This window comes from Heteronotia binoei, chromosome 7 (genome assembly GCF_032191835.1).
Source record: "Heteronotia binoei isolate CCM8104 ecotype False Entrance Well chromosome 7, APGP_CSIRO_Hbin_v1, whole genome shotgun sequence".
Lineage (NCBI taxonomy): Eukaryota > Metazoa > Chordata > Lepidosauria > Squamata > Gekkonidae > Heteronotia > Heteronotia binoei.
This window is the reverse complement of record NC_083229.1, coordinates 37,638,216-37,665,054: the sequence shown is the minus strand read 5'-3', so window position 1 is coordinate 37,665,054 and position 26,839 is coordinate 37,638,216. Positions and strand designations below refer to the sequence as shown.

Sequence of the window (26,839 nt, the reverse complement as noted above, 5' to 3'; positions counted from 1 at the left end):
TCCATTCATAAAACTTTTATTCCACTTACATCAACTTAATACACATGTTCTTAACAGTTATGCTTAGATTGTTCATGAAAATTTTTCAGGAGACATTAAACAAAGCTAGCCATCATCTCAAGTTATTTCCCTGTTAACTATTTTTACAGCACATGCATGTTAGGCAAAGTATCAAAAAAAAATCACAAAAGCAAAACCCTAAAAAAGTTAAATACATGGGTTTTTGTTTTACTGCTGTGCTCGATATACAGTGTAATTATGGATATCAAGCATTTCATTTTTACTGCATCTTTACTTGTACATTTGTTCTTAGGTTGCCTAAACCATTTAAATACAAATAAATTGTGTAGCAAAAATAATGAAAGCAACAGCAGGTAACTTTACAAGTAATGGAATGTGAACCGTTTCTGCCCTTCCCTAAAGAAAATTCAGTGGGTTAGCAAACCACCTTAAGGAACACTTTTCAGCTGCAATCAAAGATGTATACTTGGACCATAGTTTCCACAGATTTCACATGATTGACATGCAACATCCATGGGACAATATTGCCCTCTGTGTTCCAGCTTTGAAGTACCCACATACATTACACCTGTGTGGCTGCAACCAATCATCCCTTTTTAACCACTGTGACAGACCAATAGGCAAGCAGTATTCTCTTTGCTCAACATAGGAAGCTGTTTAACGTTGGCTTTTGTGGGAAGCCACAAAGTACCCAGAGTACTACGCCAAACATGTAAAACTTTTATAAAAATTCCACATCCCTATATTGGCCACCTTGGATGAACAAAAATCCCCCAAATGTTAACTGGCTCTATTCCCCTAATATTAAACATAAAACCACATGGGAAATATAGAAATCCAAATAGAAGTAACATAAACCTGTCATAAATCGTAAACAAAAACTATTTGTGGGACAGCATGAATGACAAATGGTCTACTGTGTAAATTTTAGAATGAGGCAGACAAATTGGAAGGCTGGTTAATTCTCCCCTCCTTCTCCTGCTTCAGCTTCATCTCCTTGGGTGTCCGATGTCCACAACTGTTTAAGAAAAACACAACAATGTGTTATTGGGTAAGGCTTTAAATGCTTTAGAGCTAGTGTGAACAAATATGCAAGCATACATTTGAGTAGTCTCCAAGAAATCGATGTGTTTTTGAAATAAGAAATTCTTACAAAGGGTACACAGCTGACATGGATGACCTAGGATAGCCTGATCTCACCAGTTTTCAGAAGCTAAGCAGGGACAGCCCTGGTCAGTACCTGGATAGGAGACCACCAAGGAAGTCCAGGGTTGCTACACAGAGGCAGAAAATTGCAAACCACCTCTGAATGTATCTTGCCTTGAATAACCCACAGGGTCACCATAAGTCAGCTGTGGCTCAGTAGCACTTTTCACCACCATCACATAGCTGAATGATGCAAATCCATATTAACAAATCTCATTCCATCTAGTATTTTTAATTTAACCCTTGAATGCCTAATAAATTTGCACAAGAGTACCTAATCAATACTGAACACCAACGAGAATCACTGAGATGATCACTGCTTTGCTTAAGCACAATTTATTCGCATACTTACTGTCAAATTGTCTCTCAGTAACTGCATTATTAGCGTGCTGTCTTTGTATGACTCTTCGCTTAACGTATCAAGTTCAGCAATGGCTTCATCAAAAGCCTATGATTAAAAAGAGTACATCTGAGCATGTAAAACTGATTATTACATTAGTAAGTAAATGGTGTTAATCAGACTTTTAACTCACAGTCTTTGCAAGGGAACAGGCTTTCTCCGGAGAATTCAGGATCTCGTAATAGAACACGGAGAAATTTAGAGCCAGACCTAATCTGATAGGATGTGTTGGCTGCATCTCTTTTTTGCTGATTTCAAAGGCTTCCTGATACGCCTGTTGCGACTGGTCCACTATGCCTTGAAAATCAAAGAGCAACAGTAAATTAGTAATTGATGACTGTAGCATGTTAAACAGATCACCTCACAGGACAAAGATCAACAAAGCATTGGAAAAAGATGTCTTATAAGTTGTAGGACACATTCTCAAGAATAGTCAACAATTACACTACAGAAAACTGACACTATATGTGGTTATTAACAGAACAACAGGCCTGGAGTAGTATAAATAATGCTCCTGATCCGGCAACTGTCCAGTCACAGCTGAAGCAAGACGTACTGTTTTGGTAGAAATGTTTAATACATAGGGGGGTTAAATTTGTATTTCGCTGTATCAAGAGGACTGGGGAGGCCGCAGCTCTTCTGTGCACCCTTCTAGTGGCTTCTGCTTGAAGACACCAGAGATCATTATAAGCTCAAAGTGTTTCTTGTCATTCCCATCTCTGGAAGATCACTAGATCAAAAGGCAACTGCTGTTATCTTTCTCAAGCAGCATTGCACCACAGGAGTTTAGGGCAGCCTTAAAGCACTAAAGGAGGTAAAAAGGATGCTCCTCCAGCAGGACTGGGACAGCACATGATTGAAAGGGTGCCCCAGCAATTAAGTGTCAGCCACAATGAGAAAGTATCAGAAGTTAGGAGAATTGAGCATTTATGTGAGCAGGTCACAAGTGGTATAGATTTATTTAAATATTTATTTATTTAAATATTAACTTAAAAACAGCAATAATGTGAACCAAAAGGGACCTAGACCCACTGGAACAATGTTAAAAGGCTGCAAAACAGCTTTCCATAAGGAAAATCAAAAGGAGAGGGGAGAAGACTCTTATTGGGGAAAATTCACCTCACAAGACAATGGCCAAAGCTTGTCAGATCTCTTAGTGGGATAAAGCAGAAACAATGGGTGAAGTGATCAAATTACCTCCCCCCACAACCCCCCCCCCCCCTAGAACAAAGTTAAAGGAAAAACTGTATGCAGTAAGGTATTTTAGAAGAAATTGGTATGCCTCTTAAGTTAAGATGGGGAAACTTGAATTATCCTCATACTGACTGGGTAAATGTTAAGTTTGACAGAGGAAGTTTCCAGGCAAGAAAACTATACCTGAGAACACTTAACTGTAGATCTGACTGGGGGGGATCACTCTGAGTAATACTTTAAATTCGATGCAGGAGGTAAAGGTGGTTGAACCACAAGGTAACAGCAACCATAGGATTATCAAATTTCACATGCATGTTCCTGGATGATCCACCATTGTAACATTAAACTTCAAAAGCAGTATCCACAAAGATTAAGGGATTTGTTCATAGGAAGGTCACATCTCTTCAGAATGCTTTGATATGACTTTAAATCACAATAATACATTCTAGCTGATCAGAAAGGGCAGAAGCAATGTGACCTCCTTTACAAAACACAAATGGAAATCAGAGAGCGTGAACTCTACCAAAAGAGGTACAAGGCTGTAGTATAGTAAACCAAAAAGGAATCTGAAGAGAGCATTGCTAAAATCAATAGAACAACCAGCAAGAACTTAACTGGTTAAAGAGAGGAAGCAGAAGATGGCAAACAGGACAGGCATTTTTGCAGCGGAGGGAGATGAGCAGTGGGGTCTCCAAGAGATGTTTTGGGACATATATTATTTGCAAACTACACTAAATTGTTCATTATGGTAAAAACACAATGGGATTGTGAGGTTCTCAGAAGGACCTCTCGCAACAGGTAAATATGTTGTAATGAAGAGCAAAATAATGAATCAAAACAAAAGGATCCTGATTGCACATATATGTTGAAGGAAGTCTGAGCAAATCAGGACAGACCAGGATGAAGACCACTCTTATAGTCTTATGCACCCTCTCTTTGATCAGATCTTTCCATGGTTATTCATGTCTTGCTGATATTTAGACTAAACTACAGTTATCATTCTCTGTATTGAGCTACTTTTGAAGTGAGTTAAGAAACTGCAACTGGTAGAAAATAGGTCTCCAGAAGCATGATACTGCAGTTTCATTCCCTCTATACTAGTTGTCAATTAAGTTTCTGGAAGCAACAAAATTCCTAAGTAGTCTGGGGCCAGAGGATCATTATCTTTCATACAGATCTGCCTGGGCAAACAGGTCCATATCTAAGATCCTTCTCCATGACCCACACTGTCAGAAGGATGAATGGTAGTCATGAGGAGGTGCCTTGCATCTGGAATGCCTTCTTCAAGGATGTTTGCACGACATTATCTCTAGTAGCTTCTTGTAAGTTGCTTAAAATGGGCTTTATGAAAAGAACATTCAATTGTTATTGTAAAGTAAGATTTGGCCAAACTATGGAACCACCATTCTACGATAATGCTTTGATGCTACTTCTTTTCAATGTTTTGTGATTTTGTGCTAAGCGCCTACTCCTATTCAGTTTCAAAACTGAAACTGCACAGGAGCAAAGCTCAATGTGACACACACAGAGCAAAAAACAGTACATAAATTTTCCAAGGGTGACAAAATGGAGACATAGCTTTCTGAACAAGCTACACTAAATTAAGCTTTGTTCTAGTATAATGCACACCAATAGCCCTCTGTCACAGTCAGTAAATTAGAATGTCCTGCTTGTGAACAAAATAATTGAAGTCACAACTACCCATTGTTTTAAAAAAGCAACATATTGATGGCCAAGAAAAACTAAAATACTGCAACAATACTCAAGAATGGCTCTGCAGTTTGCAGCTCACCTATGATAAAGCAGCAAATGATAGTTCCTTGAGCCTGCCTTCCCAGCACTTCTCTTCCAAGCTGGTACTGACCATCAAACCATTAAAGACTGACAGTTGTATTTCTACACCTGGACAACAAGGTGGCTCTGATTATGCATTTGGGTTTCTCTTGAGATACCATAAACTTTTTTTTAAAACCATAAGTTGGACAGATAGAAAAGTGAGACCAAGAAGTGCTAGTTGATTGGAAGGGGATGGTTTATCCTTACTGAAGCAAAGGTCGATCCAGTCTGGTGTAGTGGTTAAGAGTGTGGACTCTAATCTAGGAGAACCAAGTTTGATTCCCCACTCCTCCACATACAGCTGCTGGTGTGACCTTGGGTCAGTCACAAGTTCTCTCAGAGTTGTTCTCAAAAGAGCAGTTCTTGAAAGAGCTCTCTCAGTCCCACCTACATCACAGGGTGTCTGTTGTGGGGAGGGGAAGGGAAAGCAGATTTGTAAGCCACTCAGACTCTAAGTGAAGAGTAGGGTATTAAATCCAATCTCTTCTTCTTGACCTATTTATCTTAGCCTTTTTCTAAGACTATAACTATGTTCTAAAAGGCATTAGCAACACACCATTAAGGCTAAAAGTGACTGATTGTAAGAACAATACTTGGCTTTAATGGGTTTTGCTACAGATCCTTGCACAGTTCGGTAATGTTAGAACAAGTAGTCTGTTAAGTTATTGTAGATTCAGGACAATTGTCATACAAACAAATTATTAAGACATGCTAGGGAAGAAAAAGGTTGCACTGGAGGCATGGGGGAAACTCTGTTATCCTCCAAACCAAAGTTTCACCTATCTCATCATTGAGATACTGGGGAAATTGCCTCTGCCTTGTCTATCCTGAGAGCCAGTTTGGTGTAGTGGTTTAGTGCGTGGACTCTTATCTGGGAGAACTAGGCTTGATTCCCCACTCCTCCACTTGCAGCTGCTGGAATGGCCTTGGGTTAGCCATAGCTATCGCAGAAGTTGTCCTTGAAAGGGCAGCTGCTGTGAGAGCCCTCTCAGCCCCACACACCTCACAGGGCGTTTGTTGTGGGGGAGGAAGGTAAAGGAGATTGTGACCACTTTGAGTGGAGGGCGGGATATAAACCCAATATCATCTTCTATCCTCCACAGCCAGAGTGGAGAACAGGATTCTGATTTAATAATAAATCACAGCACACCACCTTAAGTATATAGTAGTATGACCAAGGATCACTTCTGCCCTGGTGACATGAAAGGGTGTATTTGCACAGAATTTCCAACAAAAAATAATAACCAGAAGAAAAATTACAGGAAGGGCAGAAGAACGCTACTTGTCTATTCAATACCTTTAAGATTCTGTCTCAAGATCTAATTAAACAAATCACTATAAACCTACATTCCATTCTTGTAACTAGAAAGGCAGGGTGGGAGGGGGAAGAAGCATTATACCTCAATACTGATCATCCTTCTCTGAGAGTTATCATAAAGAGAGATGTGCAGAGCATCATGGACATAGAGTATTTCCTACCACTCTACTGTAACTGAAGAAGAATGTAGTGGTTTCATAGCCCTCGTGTAGCTGTGTTATCCAGAGAAAATGGGTAAGCACACTGTTTGTACAAAAGGGGATCAATTAGAAACCCTCCCCCCACCCCCAGTCCACTACACAGGATTATGAGGAGCATAGTACTTCATTGATCAACACATCAAGCCATGCTTCACCATGAGATTAGTTCTTACCCAAGGGTAAACTGTGCCACTTTAGATGGCAAAAAGGCTCATACATTTGAATGCTCCACGCCCAAAATGTGGGGAAGGAAAACTGCATGCCAGGGAGAACCCTCAGCTAAAAGTCTTCTTATAAGCATATTAATTTTCTATATGATGGAAATGAATGGAAGAGATCTAATAATCTCTGCAGTCAAAATGGTTCAGCCCACACACAGGTTTTACCTCTCAGTGAAAACTGAAAAGAACATTCTTCTTTGCTGGATAACCACCAGTAGCCAGACATATTAAGCAAGAACCACAAATGGCAATGCTTGCAATTCCATCCTGTGAATACTATACTGTCCACTTTCTCCTCTAGCACAAACAGAATCAGCAGCAAGATTGGGGGAGTACACATTCAAAGGGAATACAAGGAAATTACAGAATGGGAAAGCATTCTCTTGCTCAACAGCCAGTGATTACTTAATGTGGGCAATCTGGTATTTAGTTCTGTTGCGTCTCTGGTATTATTGTGCCCATATGTTATTATCAGGGCTTTTTTTTTTGAGCAGGAACGCACAGGAACTCAGTTCTGGCTGGCTTGATGTCAGAGAGTGTGGCCTAATATGCAAATGAGTTCCTGCTGGGCCTTTTCTACAAAAAAAGCCCTGGCTATTATTTCTCTCAATAGAGGACTATATTCCTGACTTCATTGCTTTTCCACAGTTCTGTAAGGAGTCTCATCATACTGTCAAACAGTTCCTTAGAGCGAATTTTTAGTCCAGTGGCACTTTTAAGACCAACAAAGTTTTATTCAAAGTGTGAGCTTTCGTGTGCACGCAGACTTCCCTCATACACACTGGAATGGAGATTAACAGTTAATATATACAATTCCTTAGTTACTGTCTGTATGGTCACCCATCAAGGTAGGTAAAAAGACTTAAACTGCAATACCTTTTGGCATAAGGAATGAGGTGGAGCAGAAAGGAGGCAACCTCTTTATGCTTAGCATTTCCCACAGCGTATCTTGACCATACTGGAAAGTAGGCCTCATATACACTGCTAAGTATCAAGGACATGGTACATTTTCCCAAACAGTGGGAGGGCTAGTGTCTGTATAGTCCTTATTCTAACCACTGGAACACCAGCAAGGCTCCAACAGCTAATTTTTCTCCTAACTCTCACTTCAGTTACTGCTGGTATGATAAAACCAGCTGTGATGCATGAAATGGAGGGAAGATGGACCAGAAGACAAGGTCTCCACAGCTCCACATGGGCTCCCTTCACTACACCACCTTATGAAAAGTATTTTTTTAATCCTCTGTCTAACAATAACACTAGGTTTTTTGGGAAAAGATGGTCATATGCAACTGGAATATACCAGGAGTAGTGTATGCAACATTTCAAAATGTTGTCCTACCCATCCAAGGTATGTTTCAAAAGCAGACCATGTTTATTCACATGTCAATGAGAACTTATTATTTGTATCAGTGCTTTTAAAGCAGCCAATAATGCTACAAAATTCAAGTAGTTTTCTCTCATTGATCCAAAACACAACATTCCAGCATTATCCCACTCCAAACATGTTCACTAAAGTTTGATACTAAGAAATCAATGCACTGTACCTTTCTTGTCATCACCAGCAGCAACTTCAGCCAAGTAACGGTAGTAATCTCCTTTCATTTTCAAATAGAAAACTTTGCTTTCTGCTTGCGAAGCATTCGGAATCAAGAACTTTTCCAAAAGAGACTATAATTGAAAATAAAGATGGGTCAGCATGCTGTACACATTCACAATAGAAAATTTACATTTGTCAATCTACAGCAAATATAGCTTGTTACATGCTAGGGAAATTTTCCAATCAGTTGTATTCTCAGAAATCATTTCTACATTTTATAGTATTTTGAAATCTGTAGACAAAAAGCAGTCTGCTGTTATTTTAGTTGGTCTAAAGGTATTACATGACTTTTGTCTCTGAAATCAGTAAATAAGATTACCTTTGGGGAAAACCTTACAATTTTCACACTAGCTGACTGCCTATTCAAGATTGCTCAAGGTAAACAGTTTGTGACCTGGAGAAAAGAATTCAAAGTCAACTTATGTAGTTTTCCTGCTTGTTCACAGAGAATTCTTGTTGTACAAATAGCTATTTACACATATGATTATACCACTAAGGCCAATCACAACCAGTCCCTGAACAACTGAAACAAATGCATCTTTCTTTTAAATCAGCACAAACACAAGAAGCAACACTAATGCCTATTTGGCAACCTGATTCCTCTGCTACTGTTCTAGATGCTGTAGTGCAAGCCATTACGCAAGGAAAGGGAATAACAGGCAATGGACATGGATTCATTTACTTTTTGAAGCCCTACAAGATTAAAGTTTACTACAGAGCAGTTTGGCATCAGAGAACAAAACTACTCCAATGGTGATAGAAAGCAATACCCCTCCAGGCGTAGTGTATGCAACAGGGGCATGTATGTGTTCTTTAGAAGAACATTAACCACTACATGTGCATAAATTCCCTGAAGACTATTGTTTATAATTCTAGTCTCTTAAATTCCTTCCCAGTCCATTTTATTTAGGCTTTTCATAAGCCCCTCCCCAACAGTCACTCTAGTACAGGGGTGGCCAAACTGTGGCTCGGGAGCCACATGTGGCTCTTTCACATATATTGAGTAGCTCTTGAAGCCCCCACTGCACCGCTGGCTAGCTTGGTGAAGGGATTTAAAGTTGCTTTCTTTCCACCTCTCCCTCCCTTCCCTATCTATTTGTCTGCTTACCTTCCTTGAGGTTAATTCTATGTGGCTCTTACATTATGCAAGTTTGGCCACCCCTGCTCTAGTATCAGATTTGTTAATTGGGTATAAATATCATAAACCTCTTGATGTTTCATCCCATGACCTAAAGACCTTAAGCAGCTACCTACACAGTGTAAGTATCTAACCTTTAGAAAATAATTTAAGCACCCACTCTTACTGCTGTAGTCAAGCATCAACTCTTTCAAATGTAACTTAGTCAGTGGCACTTTAAGAATTACCCAGCTGCTTTTTTATAACCTACTTCCTAGACTAATACCCTAACTTGGTATTTTTCAGATTTGGGTATACTCCCAAATCCAACCGTTATGGTATTTGGATTTCGGAAATATCCCAGAAAACTTTTTTTTTTTGCTCCCTTATACCCTAATGGGGATTGTGGACCACTGGTCCCCATACGGTACTATAGAGAATTGATCCTGGCTTTTTTTGAGGTAGAGGCACCAAATTTACATCATAGCTGCTGGTGCCTCACCTAAAACAAACAAACTTTTTTAAAAGATTGGACCGGGGTCCAATGTTATGGGCCCCCAAAGAAGGTGCCCCCATCGCAGTCCCTTTAAATGCCTTTTCCAAGCCATGCGACTTGGCAGCTTGCAGAGCTCCCTTCTGGGTCAACTTGCTGTGGCAAAGGAGCCAACCCTGTAGGGAGAACTCTCCCCACAAGCTTGTCTCCTTTGCAGGGTCTGGTGGGCAGTCCAAGCTGTCCAGCAGAGCCCTGGCCAAGCCTAAGGGGAGAGTTCTTCCTGCAGGATCAGCTCCTTTGCTATGGGTGAGTTCACCTGGAAGGGAGCTGCACAGCTTGGAAAAGGACTGCAATCCCTTTAAATGCCTTTTAGGTAATCTATCCAGAAGTCCTGAAAATCTGGAATATTTGGGGGATTTTGGTCATTTTGGACAGATTACCGCTATCCAAAATATAAATCTGGCTTAATAAATATCCCCCAAATACTGATGACAGTCTTTTCCAGGTATTTATTTGGCTCAGATTTAGCCAAACACATGCCCCTATCCTGGACACATTGAGTAATGCTGAAATTAAACTATCACATGGGCTGGGAATGATCACAGAATCAGCATCCCTCCCTTTCCAGTGAAGTATTAATTCTGGTTTTAGGACCTATGTGACTCAAACCAGCTGCATAGCAGAACACCTTATTCCAGCTACAGAGAAACCCCTCTCAAAACGATGCTTTCCAAGGGTAAGGTTTACCCTCACATCCTCTGTAGGTTGGATCCATGCTAAAGCGGCAATTTATTCAAAATTTCTCTTTTCTTGCTGGAGAACATCCCCCGTGTTGTTCTTCAGGGTCTCCAATCTTGAGGGGCAGCATTTCACAGAGAAAATTTAGTCTAGATCAACCCCCCATGCAAGGTTAATAGAATTTATGGGAACACTGAAATGTTCAACTACTTTTGGCATGAACATCATGTCACATACATAAAATCACATAGTTTTATAACAAAAAAGCACAATTAAGATGCAACAGTTGGCTATTAAAAACAGAATTTTCTAGCGCTTTTGCATTCAATGTTCAATATCTAGTCCAGAGTTCCTTAATATGGCACCCATCAGTACTTCCCTTGGTGCCCACTGAGCTTTCCAGAAAGTGGGCAGTGCCACTGTAAGGAAAATCTTATTGGACGCCCCCTTTCAAATGAGTTTTCCACTGAACAATCAGGAGGACTGATACGCACCTTGGTCTTCCTTAGTCAGCATGTGGTTCTACTCAGACTACTTTTCATACACTTACCCTCTTCTACAAAATAGAATAGATGATCCCCATATTAACAATGAAGGAGATCTCTTGCAAGATCTGACATCAAAGAAAAGCGCTTCAACTATATGAACAGTGCACAGCATTAGGAAAATAGCTGTCCCTCATGCAGCATGAGCTGAAGTACACCCACAAAAAACCGGCAAGTTAATTTGAAGTACATGTAGCAGAGTTTGAGCCACTAGCGTCAAATGCAACAGTAGATGATTGTTCATCAAGTGCAGTTAACTGTGAGTAGTATAATATGTGAAATACCATATCAAATCCACAATACAATGCTAAGAATTAGCCTCCCATATCCCCAGGGCTTCAGAAGGCAAAATAGCTAATTATATAAATGAATTATACAAGAATAAAATGATGCGGCCTTGGCTACATTGATCTTTTGAAACCCAGGCCTAGGTGTTTAAGCAGAATGAGGAAGTAGTGAATGATACAAAACGGCTATTTATACAGTGGAACAAGCAAAACTGAAATACATAAGAAGCCATGATGGAATTTGGACTATGACTGACTAGGGAGAAGATAATACTAATTGACACCCCGATATTTCAAAGTATTTACAGGCTCTTTGAAATGAATTAGAACACACATATACTTCTGCAGACTTGCCTCTGAAACCTTTATTCATGGAAACAGGTTCTGTAGGACTTCCTAATTACAGAACCAGAACTTATGAAGTTCTTGTGTCCAACAATAAGCCTCTACTGTGGTGATCAGCACCAACTACTTATGGACAGCACTCCAATCTGCAATCAAAGAACATCACATTCATTTTCCAGTTTTTGTTACCTGGCCACAAGAGATACATTTTAAGGGCAAAACTGCACAGCTGGACACAACGAGACCCTTAATCCTCTTCCCTATTAACATGCAAAGTAGTAAAGTGACAGTGGGTAGAGACATCTGCAAGAGTGAAACAGCATATTGTGGTACAAAACACATACACCCAGCTCCCACACATCTGGCAGATTTAGGGAGCTACTGGCATACCTCCTTATCAAAGTAAAGTCAATGGAACGAGAACAAAACCTCCTCTTGTATTGTCATCCACTCTTGAGCCAACACTCACAATTATTACAAATGGAAAACTTCCTTATTCAAATAATGTGTGAAACCTCTTTGAAGACTAATAATAATAATAATAATAATAATAATCTTTTATTTATATCCCGCCCTCCCCGCTGAGGCAGGCTCAGGGAGGCTGACTAGGTTCATCTGATGATGTATATTAAAGGATTAGATTTTGTGAACTTTTCCATTTCAGCAAATTCCCATTCACACTGCATTCTCTGTCCCACATGGTTTCTTCCTCCCCCCCCTCTCTCTCACACACACACACACACACACTCTCTCTCACATGTGGAAAAGCCAACAGGCTTTAATCAGGTACATGATGCCTGTAAAATATTCTTGAACCTATTTGATTTTTATGCTGTTAAGTAATTAAAATACAAATATGATTATTTAGCCAAGCTCTTCTTGAACCTTAAAGACAGGGGAAAATATAATTTTAAATAAAGTACTAACTCACTCTATGCCGAACATTCCACTGATTGCATATTTATTGCCCAAGTTAGATTTTCTTGAATCTAGGTAAGAACCTGTGCACTCCAAGGGCGATGAGGCCCCTTTTCTGTGATCAAAAGACTGTCAGTCTGTTCAGTTATCAAATAAGTCATATTACATTCCAGTCTCCTCACTTTTGACTTGGCCTAGAAGCTACAACTCTAGGGCCACATGTGGCTCCACATGGAACCACATTTAGCTCTTTTAAAAACCAAAATGAAATATTTTAAGCTACTGAATATTGGAGAAGTAGGAGAAATGTAAAGGGAATGGCAGGTAAAGATTTTTATGTGACTAAAGAACATCTAAGAGATTATCTCCCTTAAAGAAGAAGGGAAATGACGAAAACAGCTGCCAATTATCCAAGTGTGACCCATGCCAGTGCAGTGACCTGTACAGGGTGCTCCTGTATATTACTTATTGAGACCTCATCCAGGATGCTTCCTAATAAAGGACTCTTACATCCACTGTTTGGACTGCAAAAATTTGATAACAGAAATATTAAGCTGCATATTTTCAGATATTAAAATATGTTCTCTTATGCAGGTTCTTTGTTGCTCACTTGCTCTGTCACAATTTGGCTCTTCAGTTACAAAATGCTACCGACAACCCATTTTATAATGTATTTTATTAATGCAGAAGTTAAAAACATGAAGCTCTTTTGAACCCAGCTTTAAAAGAACACAACTCAATTCTTACTAGTTTTCAGCAAAAAACCCAAAACAAAATATATTTTTCTTAGTATTCTTCACTTATGATGCCCAGTGCTTTTTTTTGGTAGAAAAAGCCCAGCAGCTCATTTGCATATTAGGCCACACTGCCTGGTGTGGAAGTATGTGGCTGTCACATGGTGGGTTGGGCCAGCTGGAGCCCTGGCCAGCCCAGGCAGAGCTCTGCTCCTGTTGGCTACTGCAGAAAAAAACCGCCCTGTTGATGCTTACAATATAAGATAATACAATATGAAACACTTGAAGCCTAAACACATATTACGACCATGTCCTAAAACCACACTGGTTTAATGGCTGACACAGATCCCTGTTGCCATTACCAAGTTTCTGTTGGCAGTATATTACCCAACATAGTGGAAGGAGAAGGCACTGCTCTGTATGGTTACCTCAGCATTTCTGTTTCATCTTTTTCTATTCTACAGTTGTCAGGGATCATTTCTTATCTACAGCTTGAGCTTCCATTCCAGCTAACATGAATTCTCAATCTTGTCGTAAACTAGCTTTTCATTCTACTTTGAAAAACTTCTCAGTCACAGATCCAGGTGGGCAACTGTGTTAATCTGAAGCAACAGAACAAAGTTGGACTCCAGTCACACCTTTAAGACCAATAAAGTTTTATTGAGAATGTAAGGTTTTGTAAGTTAAAAGACAGAATCCATCCCATACTATTGTTTGATTAAGTGTGCTTTTAGCACATGAAAGCTTATATTCTCAATAAAACCTTGTTGTTCTTAAAGGTGCTACTGGACTCCAACTTTGGGCTCAGTCATAGGTTTATTTATAACAGCATCATTTTCCCCTTCCCATCACCATTCTCCCCCTTAATCCAATACTTTATTCTACAAAATTTATAGTCTGCTTTTTTGTCCTCATATGGACCACCAAGGCAGATTAAATTTTAAAACCATATATTTTTTAAAATGCATCAAAATTAACAAAAACATCATGAAAATCAAAGCCACAAACATAAAACATAAAAACAAAAACAATGGGCAGGAAGGGATCAACGAGGTAATGACAAATGAAACAAAATGAAAGTCTTCAAATGCTGACAGAAAATGGCAGCAGAAGGGGATGGATGAGTCTCCCGAGTAAGAAATTTCCAGAGCTTTGGTGCCATGACCAAGAAGGCCCTCTCTTGAGTTGCCACCCACCTAATCTCAGAAAGCGGGGGCACCTGAAACATGACCAGAGAATGATTGCAGTAGTCAGGTAAGTTCATAAGGAAGTAGTCAAATCTTTCAGTTATGTTGGTCCCAAACCATACAAGGATTTTAAGGTCAATACCAGCAGCTTGAATTGTACCAAAAAACAGCCTGGGAGCCAGTGTAGACAGGCCAAGAGTGATATGGTCTCTAAGATCTATTTCAGTCACATCCTTGCTGCAGTATTTTTGGGGGTACTACAAGTAGAGCTCACTGTAGTAATCTAATCTAAATATAACCATGGCATGCACCACAATGGCCTTATCTTCTCTGCCCAAAATATTAAGCTTCATAAAGAAGGAGAAATGGGAAGTGCTGATTAATAATAAAATGCATGTATTTGCCAATTTAAATAACCTAGATTAATAGAGTTAAATATTTGGCTTCAGTTAGCAGCTAATCACAATTTTACTGGGATCCAGCAAAATATTACTCTGGAGGGTCCCCCCACCATTTTAGTTACAATTTTTAAGTGACTGAAGCAGACTTTTCCTATAAGGCTTCTTCATAGACTTCAACTGACCTGTTAAACTGAAAGAACCTCCCTGAAAAATTTTGCCAATCCTTTTGGCATTGAGTTTTCCATATGCAGAGGCTAACAATGCATTAAGATAAATTATCTAGGGATTTCAGTAATTATACTATTGAAAGCGAACTGCAGTGTTAATGTTCTATGTCCCTTCTGACAAATTAGAACAGTTCACTCGTCCCAAAGAGATCAATTGCTCATTAACTGTAATAAAGCCAAGGATAAAAATGCATTAACTTGTTCTTTAAAGGTTATTGCTCCTTTAAAATACATCAAAATAACCCAGCTTTTCTCCTAAAAACTTTAACAAATCATTCATTATTTGTTATTTTTAAACACTACCCAAACTAACTACTCTGTCCTTATTTAAAGCTAGTGTGCAAGGAAATTATCATGGAAGAATGGAAATTTATATCCTGTTTTTCTCCCCAATGGATTAGGGGTGTCAAACATGCAGCTCGGGGGCCAAATCAAGCCCCCGAGCAACTGGCTGTCAACTGCTTCCTTCTCTCTCTTGCTTCCTTCTGCATCACAGCTTGCTTTGCATGGCTCACTCAACTGCACAGGAGCTACAGAGCAAAACCTCTATTTTCTCCATTGGCTGAGGCTCCTCCTTTGGGGAGGAGAGCTTGCTTTGCCAGGCTCTCTCAATTGCGCAGCAAAGCAAGCTTCTCTTCCTTCTATTAGCTGAGGCTCCCTCCAGTCCCCTGGAGAAGGAAGGAAAGAGCCAGAGCTTCCTTTGCCCAGTTCCCTGATTTCCATGGGAAAAATACAAAGAAAACATCTTTAAGGCCAATGAGTGCTAATGTTTTAAGCATGTTTTAAGTTTTTAAAATATATACCGTATATATTTGTGTTCTTCAAAATATATCCTGAGCATCTTAATCTCTGTAATAATATCTGTTTGCTTTACTTTTTATTGTATTAATAAAGTATGCATTGTTTTTAAAAATATATATCTCTGCTACCTAATTTTAAATAGGAACACATGGCCTGGCCCAACAAAGTCTCATTTATGTCAGTTTGACACCCCTGGCTTACAACATCATTCTCCCCCTCCTCCATTTAATCCTAACAGTGATGCTGTGAGAGTGTGAATGGCCCCACATCACCAAAGGAAGTTTCCATGGCAGAATGGGGATTCTTACATGGATCTCCCAGACAGTAATCCAGCACTCTTACCACTACATTACGCTGGCTCTCCCAGAACAATGGATACCGGCTGTTTAGCAGTTACACAAATGACCCAATTTATACAAATGTGGTATGACAGAATCTCAGCAGTTAACCTGACACAGTAGACAACCACTTTTCAGCAATACCAGACCAAAAGTATTTGTCATATAAATTCTTTTCCACTGAACAATGAACATACAAGGATTTGTTCGTTTTTAAAAGAGATGTTGTATTGCAGAGTAGAAGAAGAAGAAGATATTGGATTTATATCCCGCCCTCCACTCCGAAGAGTCTCAGAGCAGCTCACAATCTCCTTTACCTTCCTCCCCCACAACAAACACCCTGTGAGGTGGGTGGGGCTGGAGAAGGCTCTTAAAGCAGCTGCCCTTTCAAGGACAACTTCTGCCAGAGCTATGGCTGACCCAAGGCCATTCCAGCAGGTGCAAGTGGAGGAGTGGGGAATCAAACCCGGTTCTCCCAGATAAGAGTCCACACACTTAACCACTACACCAAACTGTACTCTAGAACAGTTTCATCAGGTGTAACTGTTACTCTGCAACTGCATTTACTTATTGAAATAAAATGTTATCTTTAGCACTGAATATCTTGCAATGCAATACCAAGTCAAATTTCAAAATAACATTTAATCAAAAGCTTCTCCCATACAGATCAATAGTCTGTCAAGTATAAATTTAGATACTTGCTATTCTGTCTCATTGCATGGGGACAAATTAGAAAAATACACTTAATTCAATGCCTAGTTTAAGAAATACATCTCACTAGTTGAAGAGACATGTGATATCATATTGTGTGAAAAGTCCTGTGGGCTACCCATTTGAACCAATGTGAGTATCATATCAAGCCATAACAGCAAGACATCAAGCCAATCAACACACTCCCCGGCTAACCTTCCTCACAGGGTTGCTGTGAGAATAAAATGGAGGAGAGAAGGATTCAGAAATATATAAATGAAGCAAATAATGCTGAATATTTATACCCATTTTAAAGCAATGTTACCATTCTAATTAATATAAGGTCTTGATATTGACGTTTTTCCCCTCAACAAAAGCATACTTAGACAAACGAGACACCAGGGGATCTGTGAACTAATCTCCAGAGTGGTTTTGACTGACCACTCTGACCAACTGGAACAGAATGGGTTGATTTTAAATCTCAAACATGTCCACAGCCCCATCTGCTATTCTGCACTGCTGGACAAACAGAAAACAAAGGCAAATAAGAGTGCGAGGTGGGAGGAAGGACAGACCTTTGAGGTAGGAAAATAGCACACAGATCAGAATTAAACCCTTCACATCTTCGTAGTCTGAATTCCAAACCTCCCCCCGCCCCAAACATAGGGGAGAGATTCACAGATCTACCAGTAATTTGTCTAAACTTGTTCCTCAGATCTATCATCTAAACCTGTACTATATTTGCAAAGTTTAAAAACACACAGTATCATTAAGTAACCATGCTTTTGTCCCTCTATTTTCTCTATTATGTTCTCTAGTCCTTCCTAGAACAGGATTTTAAAGCAGGGCTCTTTTTCTGACGTTATGCACCAGTACTCAGTACCAGCACCTTTTTTTTCAGGGCTCTTCCAAATCCTGAGGAGGTAATTGGTAGAAATTGGTACAACCTTTTATGAGCATTGGTACCTCCCACCCAACAAAACACTAACTTAACACCTCAATGTAGTTTATGTAGACAACACAAAGTAACCAACATGATTGAAAGCAAAGACAATGAATGCTAGAAATACCACTGCTATTTGTGTGAACATGTCGATACTTTAGTATTCAAGTTGCATTAATCTATATATGACTGAACTGTCATGAACATGGGAATAAAGCACATCCAAGAGCTATTCTACACAGAAACCTCAAACATAACTATTCCTTTAAGAGTCATAACTTACAAGTAGCAAAAGCAAGAACCTGGGGTTGGATCTATTAATTGTTATCAGTTAATATTTCCAACCCATTTCCTGCTACAGACCCGATTTCACACTCATGCTGTTGCTGAGGAACCCCCTCTCCCAGAAGCAGCATCTGGATGCTGAGGTGAGACAGAAACTTTCTGTTCCACTAACAGAAGTTGTCCATGTGAGAGGAGAAGGCACTCTGAATTGAAGTCCCTTAACATTTTTAAGGTAATCTCAAATGGCCAAAAGCCTAAACTAGGCCTGAAGTTACAGGAAGATCTGAATTCTGCCTGAATACATTTCTCATCTTACCTACTTTGTAAATATCTAAATAGAAACATTACATGTTTTCTAACGCATTTTGTTTAATGCTACCAACTAGTAGTGAAAACTTGGCCTTCCTTTGAAAAATATGCCACATTCTGAAATTGGTGCCCAGAAGTACCATGTATTTATAAAAATGCCTAAGAAACTTCCTAATTTGAGGAATGGTTCAAAAATCTCAAACCATGCAAGACAACCATTCAAGACACTCACTGAAATTATCAACTGTACTTAGAATGTAAATATTTAAGAGTTGCTTATTTCTCTAACTGGTATTTGATTTTAATTCCCAGTTTTTAAAAAACATATGAACATATATGAAGCTGCCTTATACTGAATCAGACCTTTGGTCCATCAAAGTCAGTATTGTCTTCTCAGACTGGCAGCGGCTCTCCAGGGTCTCAAGCCGAGGTTTTTCACACTTATTTGCCTGGACCCTTTTTTGGAGATGCCGGGGATTGAACCTGAGACCTTCTGCTTCCCAAGCAGATGCTCTACCACTGAGCCACTGTCCCTCCCCTAAAGAAGGAAAATGAAGTTGTTGTGACTACAGACAAATTTCACAATCTCAAGATTGCTGTTATATAGGAAGCAATTAACATTTCATTTTTTCTGTTAGCAAGTAAAAAGGTGAGCAAGCATCTCCAAACAATAATGCCAGCACACATGGGAAGAATCACCTAGGACATGGGTGTCAAACTAATTTGTCATGAGAGCCGGATCTGACATAAATGAGACCCTGTCGGGCTAGGCCATGTTGGGCCGTGCTGTGTATGTTTTTATTTAAGATTAGGTAGCAGAGATATAATCTTTATAAAGGACACAGACAAACACAATAAAAAACTTTTAAAAAATCTTAAAATATGCTTAAAACATTAGCACTCGTTGGTCTTAAGGTGTTTTCTTTATATCTCTCTCATGGGCTTCAGGGAACTGGGCAAAGGACGCTCTGCCTCTTTCCTTCCTTCCCCAGGGGACCAGGAGCCTTAGCCAACAGAAGGAAGAGAGGCTTGGCTCAGTAGCTCTGCTGTGCGATTGAAAGAGCCTCAGTCAATGGAGAAAATAGAAGAAGCAGATGACAGCCAGTTGCCTGGGGGCCTGATATGAGCCCTCTGGGGGTCTGATTCAGCCCCCAGGCCGCATATTTGACACCCCTGACCTGGGATTTCCCATGATTCTACCTTACTTGACGCGGGAACCAAAAAATTAACACTCCACATGATTTGTCTGCTTTGTAAGGTTTTTATGAGTGACTGAGCTCTGAAAAAAGAACTACCTTGAAATTTCTTTTAAAAATTGCTTTAGCTGTGCTTTAATTTCACTTTTTAAGTTTTTGAACTTCAGACTGCAATGACCATGGTGTAGCCAATGCCAAGTTAGTGATTTATATTTGTAAACATATTGTTGATACAATTCATTACATTTTAAACTCATTATTTCACAGATAATAACTTTTTAGAGTTAGCATTCAGTTCTCACAATTCTAATGTGAAAAGTTACCCATACAGAGATGGAAAGCCATCTCTAGAATCAACCCACAGTCCTTCCTAATAACTACCAGTTCTTTATTTTGCAAAGTTTAGACACTCAGGCTATGGTCCACTAAACATCCTTAAGTGCACTAATATCAACAGGCCAAGACATATCAGTTCTTCACTGGATTGTGGTCATCCTGTTGAAGTGACATCCTAAGTGCATGTGGACAGCAAGAAGCAGAAACACTGACAATTTCACAAGTTCCCATGACCCTAAGCAGATATACCCCTGTAGTACAAAGTACACAAATTGTAAGAGAAAGGTGTTCAATTAGTGTTCTCCAATAGTGTTCTCCCTATTTAGTTACCAATTAAAGTAAGTAAATTGTTATAGTAACCTATTAGTATGTGTGCTGCCAGGAAATTTATCTGTTAACCATGATGGTTTAGATCAATTCACCCTATCTTCACCCAGCCCCCAAACACTGACACTGCAGGTAGATTTCAGCAGTATCTATACTTGTTCTGAAGTGGCATAGAAGCTCCAGTAATATGAATTGGCACCTTATGTAGGGCTTATATGCATGCGGCTACTGTGACATGTATGACCATAGCAGCTGAACATGTCAACCAGTATTTTCTGAAGGCATACAGTGTATACCAGCTACTGAAACCAACAGGGTTTGGCCTTGGTCACTGCCTAAACACTCTACCTAGGAACAATATGCAATCTACTCTGAGCTCCTGAAAGGAATAGTGGGATACAGAAAACAAATCACCAGGGCCGATTCTCACATACATAAATTACAGATGTTTACTTCCTTCGATTACTAGTGAACGGCTTGTCATTCTCTAGTGCAAGAAGTGCATTCTCCCTATAGTGAAAGTTATAGAGTGAAAGAACAGAGTTACAGAATTGTAGGACCTCCTCTCCTATGTCACAAAAAGCAAACACACACATACCTCAAAGCAAGGGAAAGGCCTTCCTTATCTAGCTCTAAAGCTGTCTGAGGAAACACTAATAAATGCCAAGCCTGGAAAATAAATGGTGTCAGCAATGGATGAAGAATGGGTAGAGGATTGAAGGGTTTCCACTCCTATCTCTGCAAATAAGAATATGCTTAATTGCCATTAAGAACTGACCATGCTGTGATTTACAAGGCTATTAAGGGAATGCATTGAATACCCTGATCCCCTTATTTTCTCCCACCTAAGAACTTATGGGGACCTAACCAGTGTTCCCTCTAAGGTGAGTTAGGGTGAGCTAGCTCACAGATTTTTAGCCCCTAGCTCACAGGTTTTTGTCTTAGCTCAGGAAGGATGACCTCAGAGCACGATAATTTATGCAGTAGCTCACAACTTTAATGCCAGTAGTTCACAAAGTAGAATTTTTGCTCACAAGACTCTGCAGCTTAGAGGGAACATTGGACTTCACTTGTATGGAAGAAAAGGTAGTGCTTCGCTCAGGAACACCATGATGTCAAGGGCAAAACCTGAGGAAGTTGAGCAGGTCACAAGGCAGTGTCACAGTGGTTTGGTAGTCTGAAATGAAGCACCTGCTAATCAGTGTTTAATGTCAAGACTAAGGTTCTTCAAATTAATATATTCAATGCTTGAATCAAATGAGTTTGATACCTAAGCAGGTATTTGTACTCCCCTATACAAAAAGTACAATGCGATTAAGCTAGCATCATTTGACAAAAAGAATCCAAGCAGACTGGTATTTAAAAGTTGATACTGAAAATACAGATGTTATTTCCAAATGGATATATCATCCAAGAACAGGAAATACTTGCAATAAATTAACTGGTGCATCAACTGGTAACACCTTAAAGCAATTTAGAAAAAATGAGTTTGCATTACCAGGTTCTCTTTTTAAGTGTGATCTCATGTATTGCAAATTTTCAGTATAGCTACCAGGAGAGCGCCTGCTTTAGAAGTTTTAAGCCACAGCAAATCTTGCTTCAGGTCGGCCCCTAGCAGTGCTACCTCCTCCTCCTCACCGCATGTTCTGCATGGGTGAGTCATGGCTAACATTACATCATCTTATCCAGGGAGGGGCCTGTGTTCTATAGTGAAAATTACAACTTTACAAAGTGCATGCCAGCACCCTCTAGAATCTAGACTATATAGATAGCAAGAAAATGATGTTGGGAGTTCTTTCCTCCCAGTTGCTAACTGGCCATAAAAGACCTCTTGCAACAAAATCAGATATGGAACTTATACTGAGGAAGGAAGGAAGGAAGGAAGGAAGGAAGGAAGGAAGGAAGGAAGGAAGGAAGGAAGGAAGGAAGGAAGGAAGGAAGGAAGGAAGGAAGGAAGGAAGGAAGGAAGGAAGGAAGGAAGGAAGGAAGGAAGGAAGGAAGGAAGGAAGGAAGGAAGGCCAATATATTTGGATATGAAATTCTGGCTACATAAAGAGCGCTACGTATAAAAAGTTTAAGAGGCCAACCGACTACTTTATTTTCCAAAGATGATGGAGCAATAGATTTAGATATGTTCATGACTGAGCAACAGATTTTAGAAATATTTTGCATGGTCACTTATTGGATTATCACAATGTAACAATGATTTGACAGACTTATGTACCCATGAATGATAATGGAAAAGGTTACTTAATTCTCACCAGCACATCATTGCAGATCTCCCTTAGTTCAGTCTCAATTTTCTCTCTGTATTCTCGAGCCATCTGCTGCTTTTTCTCAGCACCTTCCGTCTTTTGTTCAATACTTGAGACAACCCTCCAGGATGACCTACGTGCTCCTACAACATTTTTGTAAGCGACAGAGAGAAGATTCCTCTCCTCATTGGACAATTCTGCTCCTTGCTCAGTCACAGACTTCATGCAGGCTGCCATGTCATCATATCTCTCAGCCTGCTCAGCCAGTTTGGCTTTCTGCACCAGCTCGTTTTTATCCATGCTGATTTCTCTAGAGAACAAAAAATAGTAAGAGATTACTCAGGTATCCATCCTAAGCATTTGTAATCCAGTTGTTAGCAAGGTAAGGAACCAGGAACCATGCACTCAATTACCTGGGAAGAAAGACCACTAGTTTTAGAACTTATCACAAGATATGTGCGGAACCTTTATTTCTACATCCATCATGGATCTGGACCACAAAAAGCCAACTATCATTCTTCTGACTGAGTTCTTCTTTTCTAGATGTTCTTAGTCTTTTATTTCAAGTGACTAGTGAGCAGCACATGACTATTTTGAGAAACCAAGGCATCTTGGAAATTACATAATCTTTAAAATGCTGTTTCATAAAGTGCATTGTGTTACTACAAAGTCACCTCCTTCTCTTTTAAAAACTTCAGGTTCTCCCCTCTAACCTCACATTGCATGCTACCAAAGAACATGTATTAAGATGATAGTGTAAGTCTTGCTAATTTCAACAGAAATTTACATTCATTAAAATATTTAAGAGCCAAGTTGCAATTTTCAAACTACCTACATTAAATCAACTTAATAAGGCACCCCACCCAGGCTACACAAAGACCAGGAAACATTTTAAAAATCTGTTTTAGCTTCAGTGATTCCTCATCAATAATGTAATACACGTCTAGGAACAGCTCACATTGCAAAAATAAAGCTAAAAGCTATAATTGCTTAGTGACTTAATACCAGCAGATTTGCAAGGCAAAACATTGTAGGCCTGCAAGGAGGGTCTCTGGTTTTTTTTTTTTTAAACTGAGAGATGTGCAACACAAGGGAGGGAATGTAAGTAAGAAACTGGAACTCAACGGTATAAAACGGTGCTGCTACTGCATTTCTCTGGCACAGGCAGCTACGGGTGTGTTGCCTCAGTTGGCAAGGGTACAAAAGATGGCTGGGGCGGAGAGTGGCCGTGGGTACGAGCATGAAGCCGATAACGTGTGGGCGAAAGAAAAGCAGGGTGGAGAGAAAGAAAAAGGACAACCCAGGCCAGACTCTCTCTCGCCGTTGCCCCTCCCAGCGCCGCAACCGCCTCATCCGCCCGCCCGGCTCCCGAGACATGAAGCGCCTCGTCTGGGCTCTTTGTCATGGCGGATTCGTGTCAGAGCCCAGCCCACTTCTGTGCGCGTTAATTCTCCCCCCCTTCACCTCCGCCCCGGGAGGGGGATGCAGCATCTCCGCCCCCCCGACAGAGAAGCGAAGGGAAAGGGGGAAGCCCAGGCGGCGTCTCGCTGCTGGGAGAGACAAGGGAGCGGAGACACACCCGCCCACCTGCCTTGCCCGCCCGCTGCTTGCCCTGCGGCTGCGGCGCGGTCACCGCCCCAAGGGAGCCTCTGGCGCGGCGGCCCCTCCAACCCACATTTCTATCCTTCCCCCCTCTCCCTCCTACCACCCCTGGGGGGGGGGGAAAGAGGCTGCCGGTCCTTTTAAGGTGGCCCCCCTCCTCCGATCCCCCTACTGCGGCGCTGGCGGCGGCTCGCCTCGGTTCAGATGCGCCGCTCCCCGGCGGGAAGCCACACCCTGAGAGCGAGCTGGCCCCCGCAGCCACTTACAGCCAGGCGAGGAGGCCGAGAGCCGCAAGGCCACTGCCGCCGAGCGAGGCGGAAAGAAGGGGGGGGGAGAAGAAGAGAAGCCATCCTACTCCCCAACATGGCGCCCCTCCCTCACATGGCAGCGCTCCTTTTAAGCCCTCCTCCTCCTCCTCCACCAGCTTCCCTCGGAGATCTATTTGGAGGGCAAATTCTGACTGGGGGGAGCCGGGCACGGAGGGGAGCCATGGAGAAGTTGAAGGTCGGCGGCTGCACTTCCTCCCCCTCCCCATCCTGTCTGCCGCACAGGTAGCGTCGCCTTTGAAAGCGGAACCTTCCCTCTGCCTCCCCCTCCCCACAACCTCCATCTTCCTTCCCTCACCACGAGAAGCCGAGAATCGGCCCCCGCGGCTCTCCCTCCCCCGTCCGCGGGACAAGGGGCACCGCCCCGGCGCTTCACCTGCCGGAGGAAGAAAGAGGAAGGGGGGAGGGAGGATCCCCCTCGCCCCCCACCCGCTGGCTTCCGCCTCAGCCTCCCTCCCCTCACGCCGACCTTCCCCTTCTTCCCACAGAGCGAGGCGCCGCAGCGGACTGGGCAGGGCAGGTGGGGCCGGCCGCACCTGTGTGTGTGTGTGTGTGTCGGGGGGGGGGGGACCCGAGCCCCCGCCGCAGCGACGGAAATGAATGGCGCTTCCCAGCCAGGCCGCCTGGTCCAGCGCGGGGCTGGGAGCCGCCCTTCTGCTGCCCTCGGAAGGAAGGAAGGAAGGGAGGGAGGGAGGGAGGGGGAGGGCAGCGAACACCCGCTTCGACGCCGCCGCTCCTTCCCCTTTCAACCTTTCGCGGCTTCTGCTGTTGCTGCTACCGCCGCCAACCCCCTTTACAAGCCGCTCCAACCCGCGGAGCCTCTCCCGGAAAGGAAACGAGAGCCGGCAGGAGGCCGTTACCTGCAGGGTCGACGGTACGAGAGTCTCTAAGGCGGGTGACCGGCGCGGACTGTGCCTATATCGCGGCTCGCTCCGCTGCAGCCTCGCTCTCGCTCACCCAAGCGCCACACACGGGGTCTCCGCCAATCACCGCGTCGCAACGCACGGGCAACACAGAGCCCGTGACGTCAAACGGCGCCATGGCAACCGCGCGCGGGCACGCGCTTGCGCCTACACTTTCCCCTCCTGCCCATCCCCCCTCCCGTGCCTCTCTCTCTCTCAGCCCCACCAGCGCGACGGCTGCACCAACCGCCGCAGGCAAAGCACGGCAGGGCAGGAGACAGCGCGCGCGCGCTATGGTGCTCGTGCCGTATCGCGCGCGCCCTTGGACACGCCTTGTCCCACTGTTTCTCTCTCTCTTCCGACTACGGGAGCGCGCACAGATCCTTTCCCTACCCTCCCACTACTGCAGAGCGTGTTATCTCGCGCATGCGGGAGAGCCGCGCCTCCCTCTCTCTCGCCACAGGCACGACCGGCTGCAAGGCTGTTGGAAGGGAGGGCAGGGAGCGGCTCCACGCCGCCCTGGCGCTTCCGCCCCTGAGCCAGCATAAGGGTGGGGGCGCTCAACTGTTCCCTCCTCCACCGCCTTGAACATTTTTAGGCAGATCAAGGACTGTGGTTTTCCTCCCACCCCCCTTAGGCTGACCAGTGAGCAGGGAAGAGAAGCACCGCCCGGCGCCCCTCAACCCCACGCGCACTTGAGCACAATTCAGATTTCTTCCAGCCCCTCGAGGCCCAGATCCAAGTCTCAGTCATTCAAGGCCACAGAGGAAGTTCCCAAGCAAGGCCAGTTCCAAGTCCTTCCCATGAGGGTGCTGTAGGTAGCGTTTTAAAAGGAGGTGTGATAGGAAGGCCCACCAGGGGTTGAAATAGGGAGGAGCTTTGACACCCTGGTGAGAATTTTAGGTCTTGTGAAATCCGGTTCAGTGGGTTACAGTGTATTGCTTTTATTTCACCATTATCTGATTGCTTGCTCTGCTTCCATTGTATGTTTGTTCATTATAGTTCTGTACTCTCCCTTCGGTCTCAAGAGGAAAGGTGGATGATCAAAAAAACAAGTAAATTAATGAAAATAAATTTATACTTGGCTTTTCTGTTTCTGTTTCCAAGATGGCTTATAAAACAGCCAGGGGTTGCACTGTGCTTGGGAGCGCTGCTGGCACCTAGCCTAAAACATGTGAGGCAGGTGGCTGACTTTTTCGGTAGTGGCACATTGCCTCTGGAATGCCCTTCCACTTGAGACACACTTGGTGCTTATGCTGCTCTCTTACATGCCAGGCCGAACAGTTCCTTTCGCTCAGGGTTTTCATTGAGGGCTTGATTGTTTATAACCTTTTGTATACCAGTGTTTCTGTGATTTTTGAGGTCAGGAAATTAGCTTGTGGATATGAAAATATGTTTGCTTGTGTTATGTGCAGCCAAATTTATTTGTTATTTATATTCCGCCTTTCTCACAGGGACTCAAGGTGGATTACACATAGTGAGTCAGTACAGTCAACAACATTGGATGTTCAATAACTAATAAATTAGGATATTAGAAGACT

General features: G+C 42.2%; 1 protein-coding gene across 1 annotated transcript; it reads right to left on the bottom strand.

The window, feature by feature from the left end:
• Positions 1-25,504, bottom strand: YWHAZ (tyrosine 3-monooxygenase/tryptophan 5-monooxygenase activation protein zeta). Its single transcript, XM_060243428.1, has 6 exons — positions 25,257-25,504; positions 22,475-22,778; positions 7,944-8,067; positions 1,761-1,924; positions 1,580-1,675; positions 1-1,039 (listed from the first exon to the last, which is right to left on the bottom strand). Exons 2-6 carry the CDS (start codon positions 22,766-22,768, stop codon positions 980-982), a joined length of 738 nt encoding a protein of 245 aa, XP_060099411.1. The 5' UTR covers positions 22,769-22,778; positions 25,257-25,504; the 3' UTR covers positions 1-979.
• Between the last annotated feature and the right edge of the window lie 1,335 nt (positions 25,505-26,839).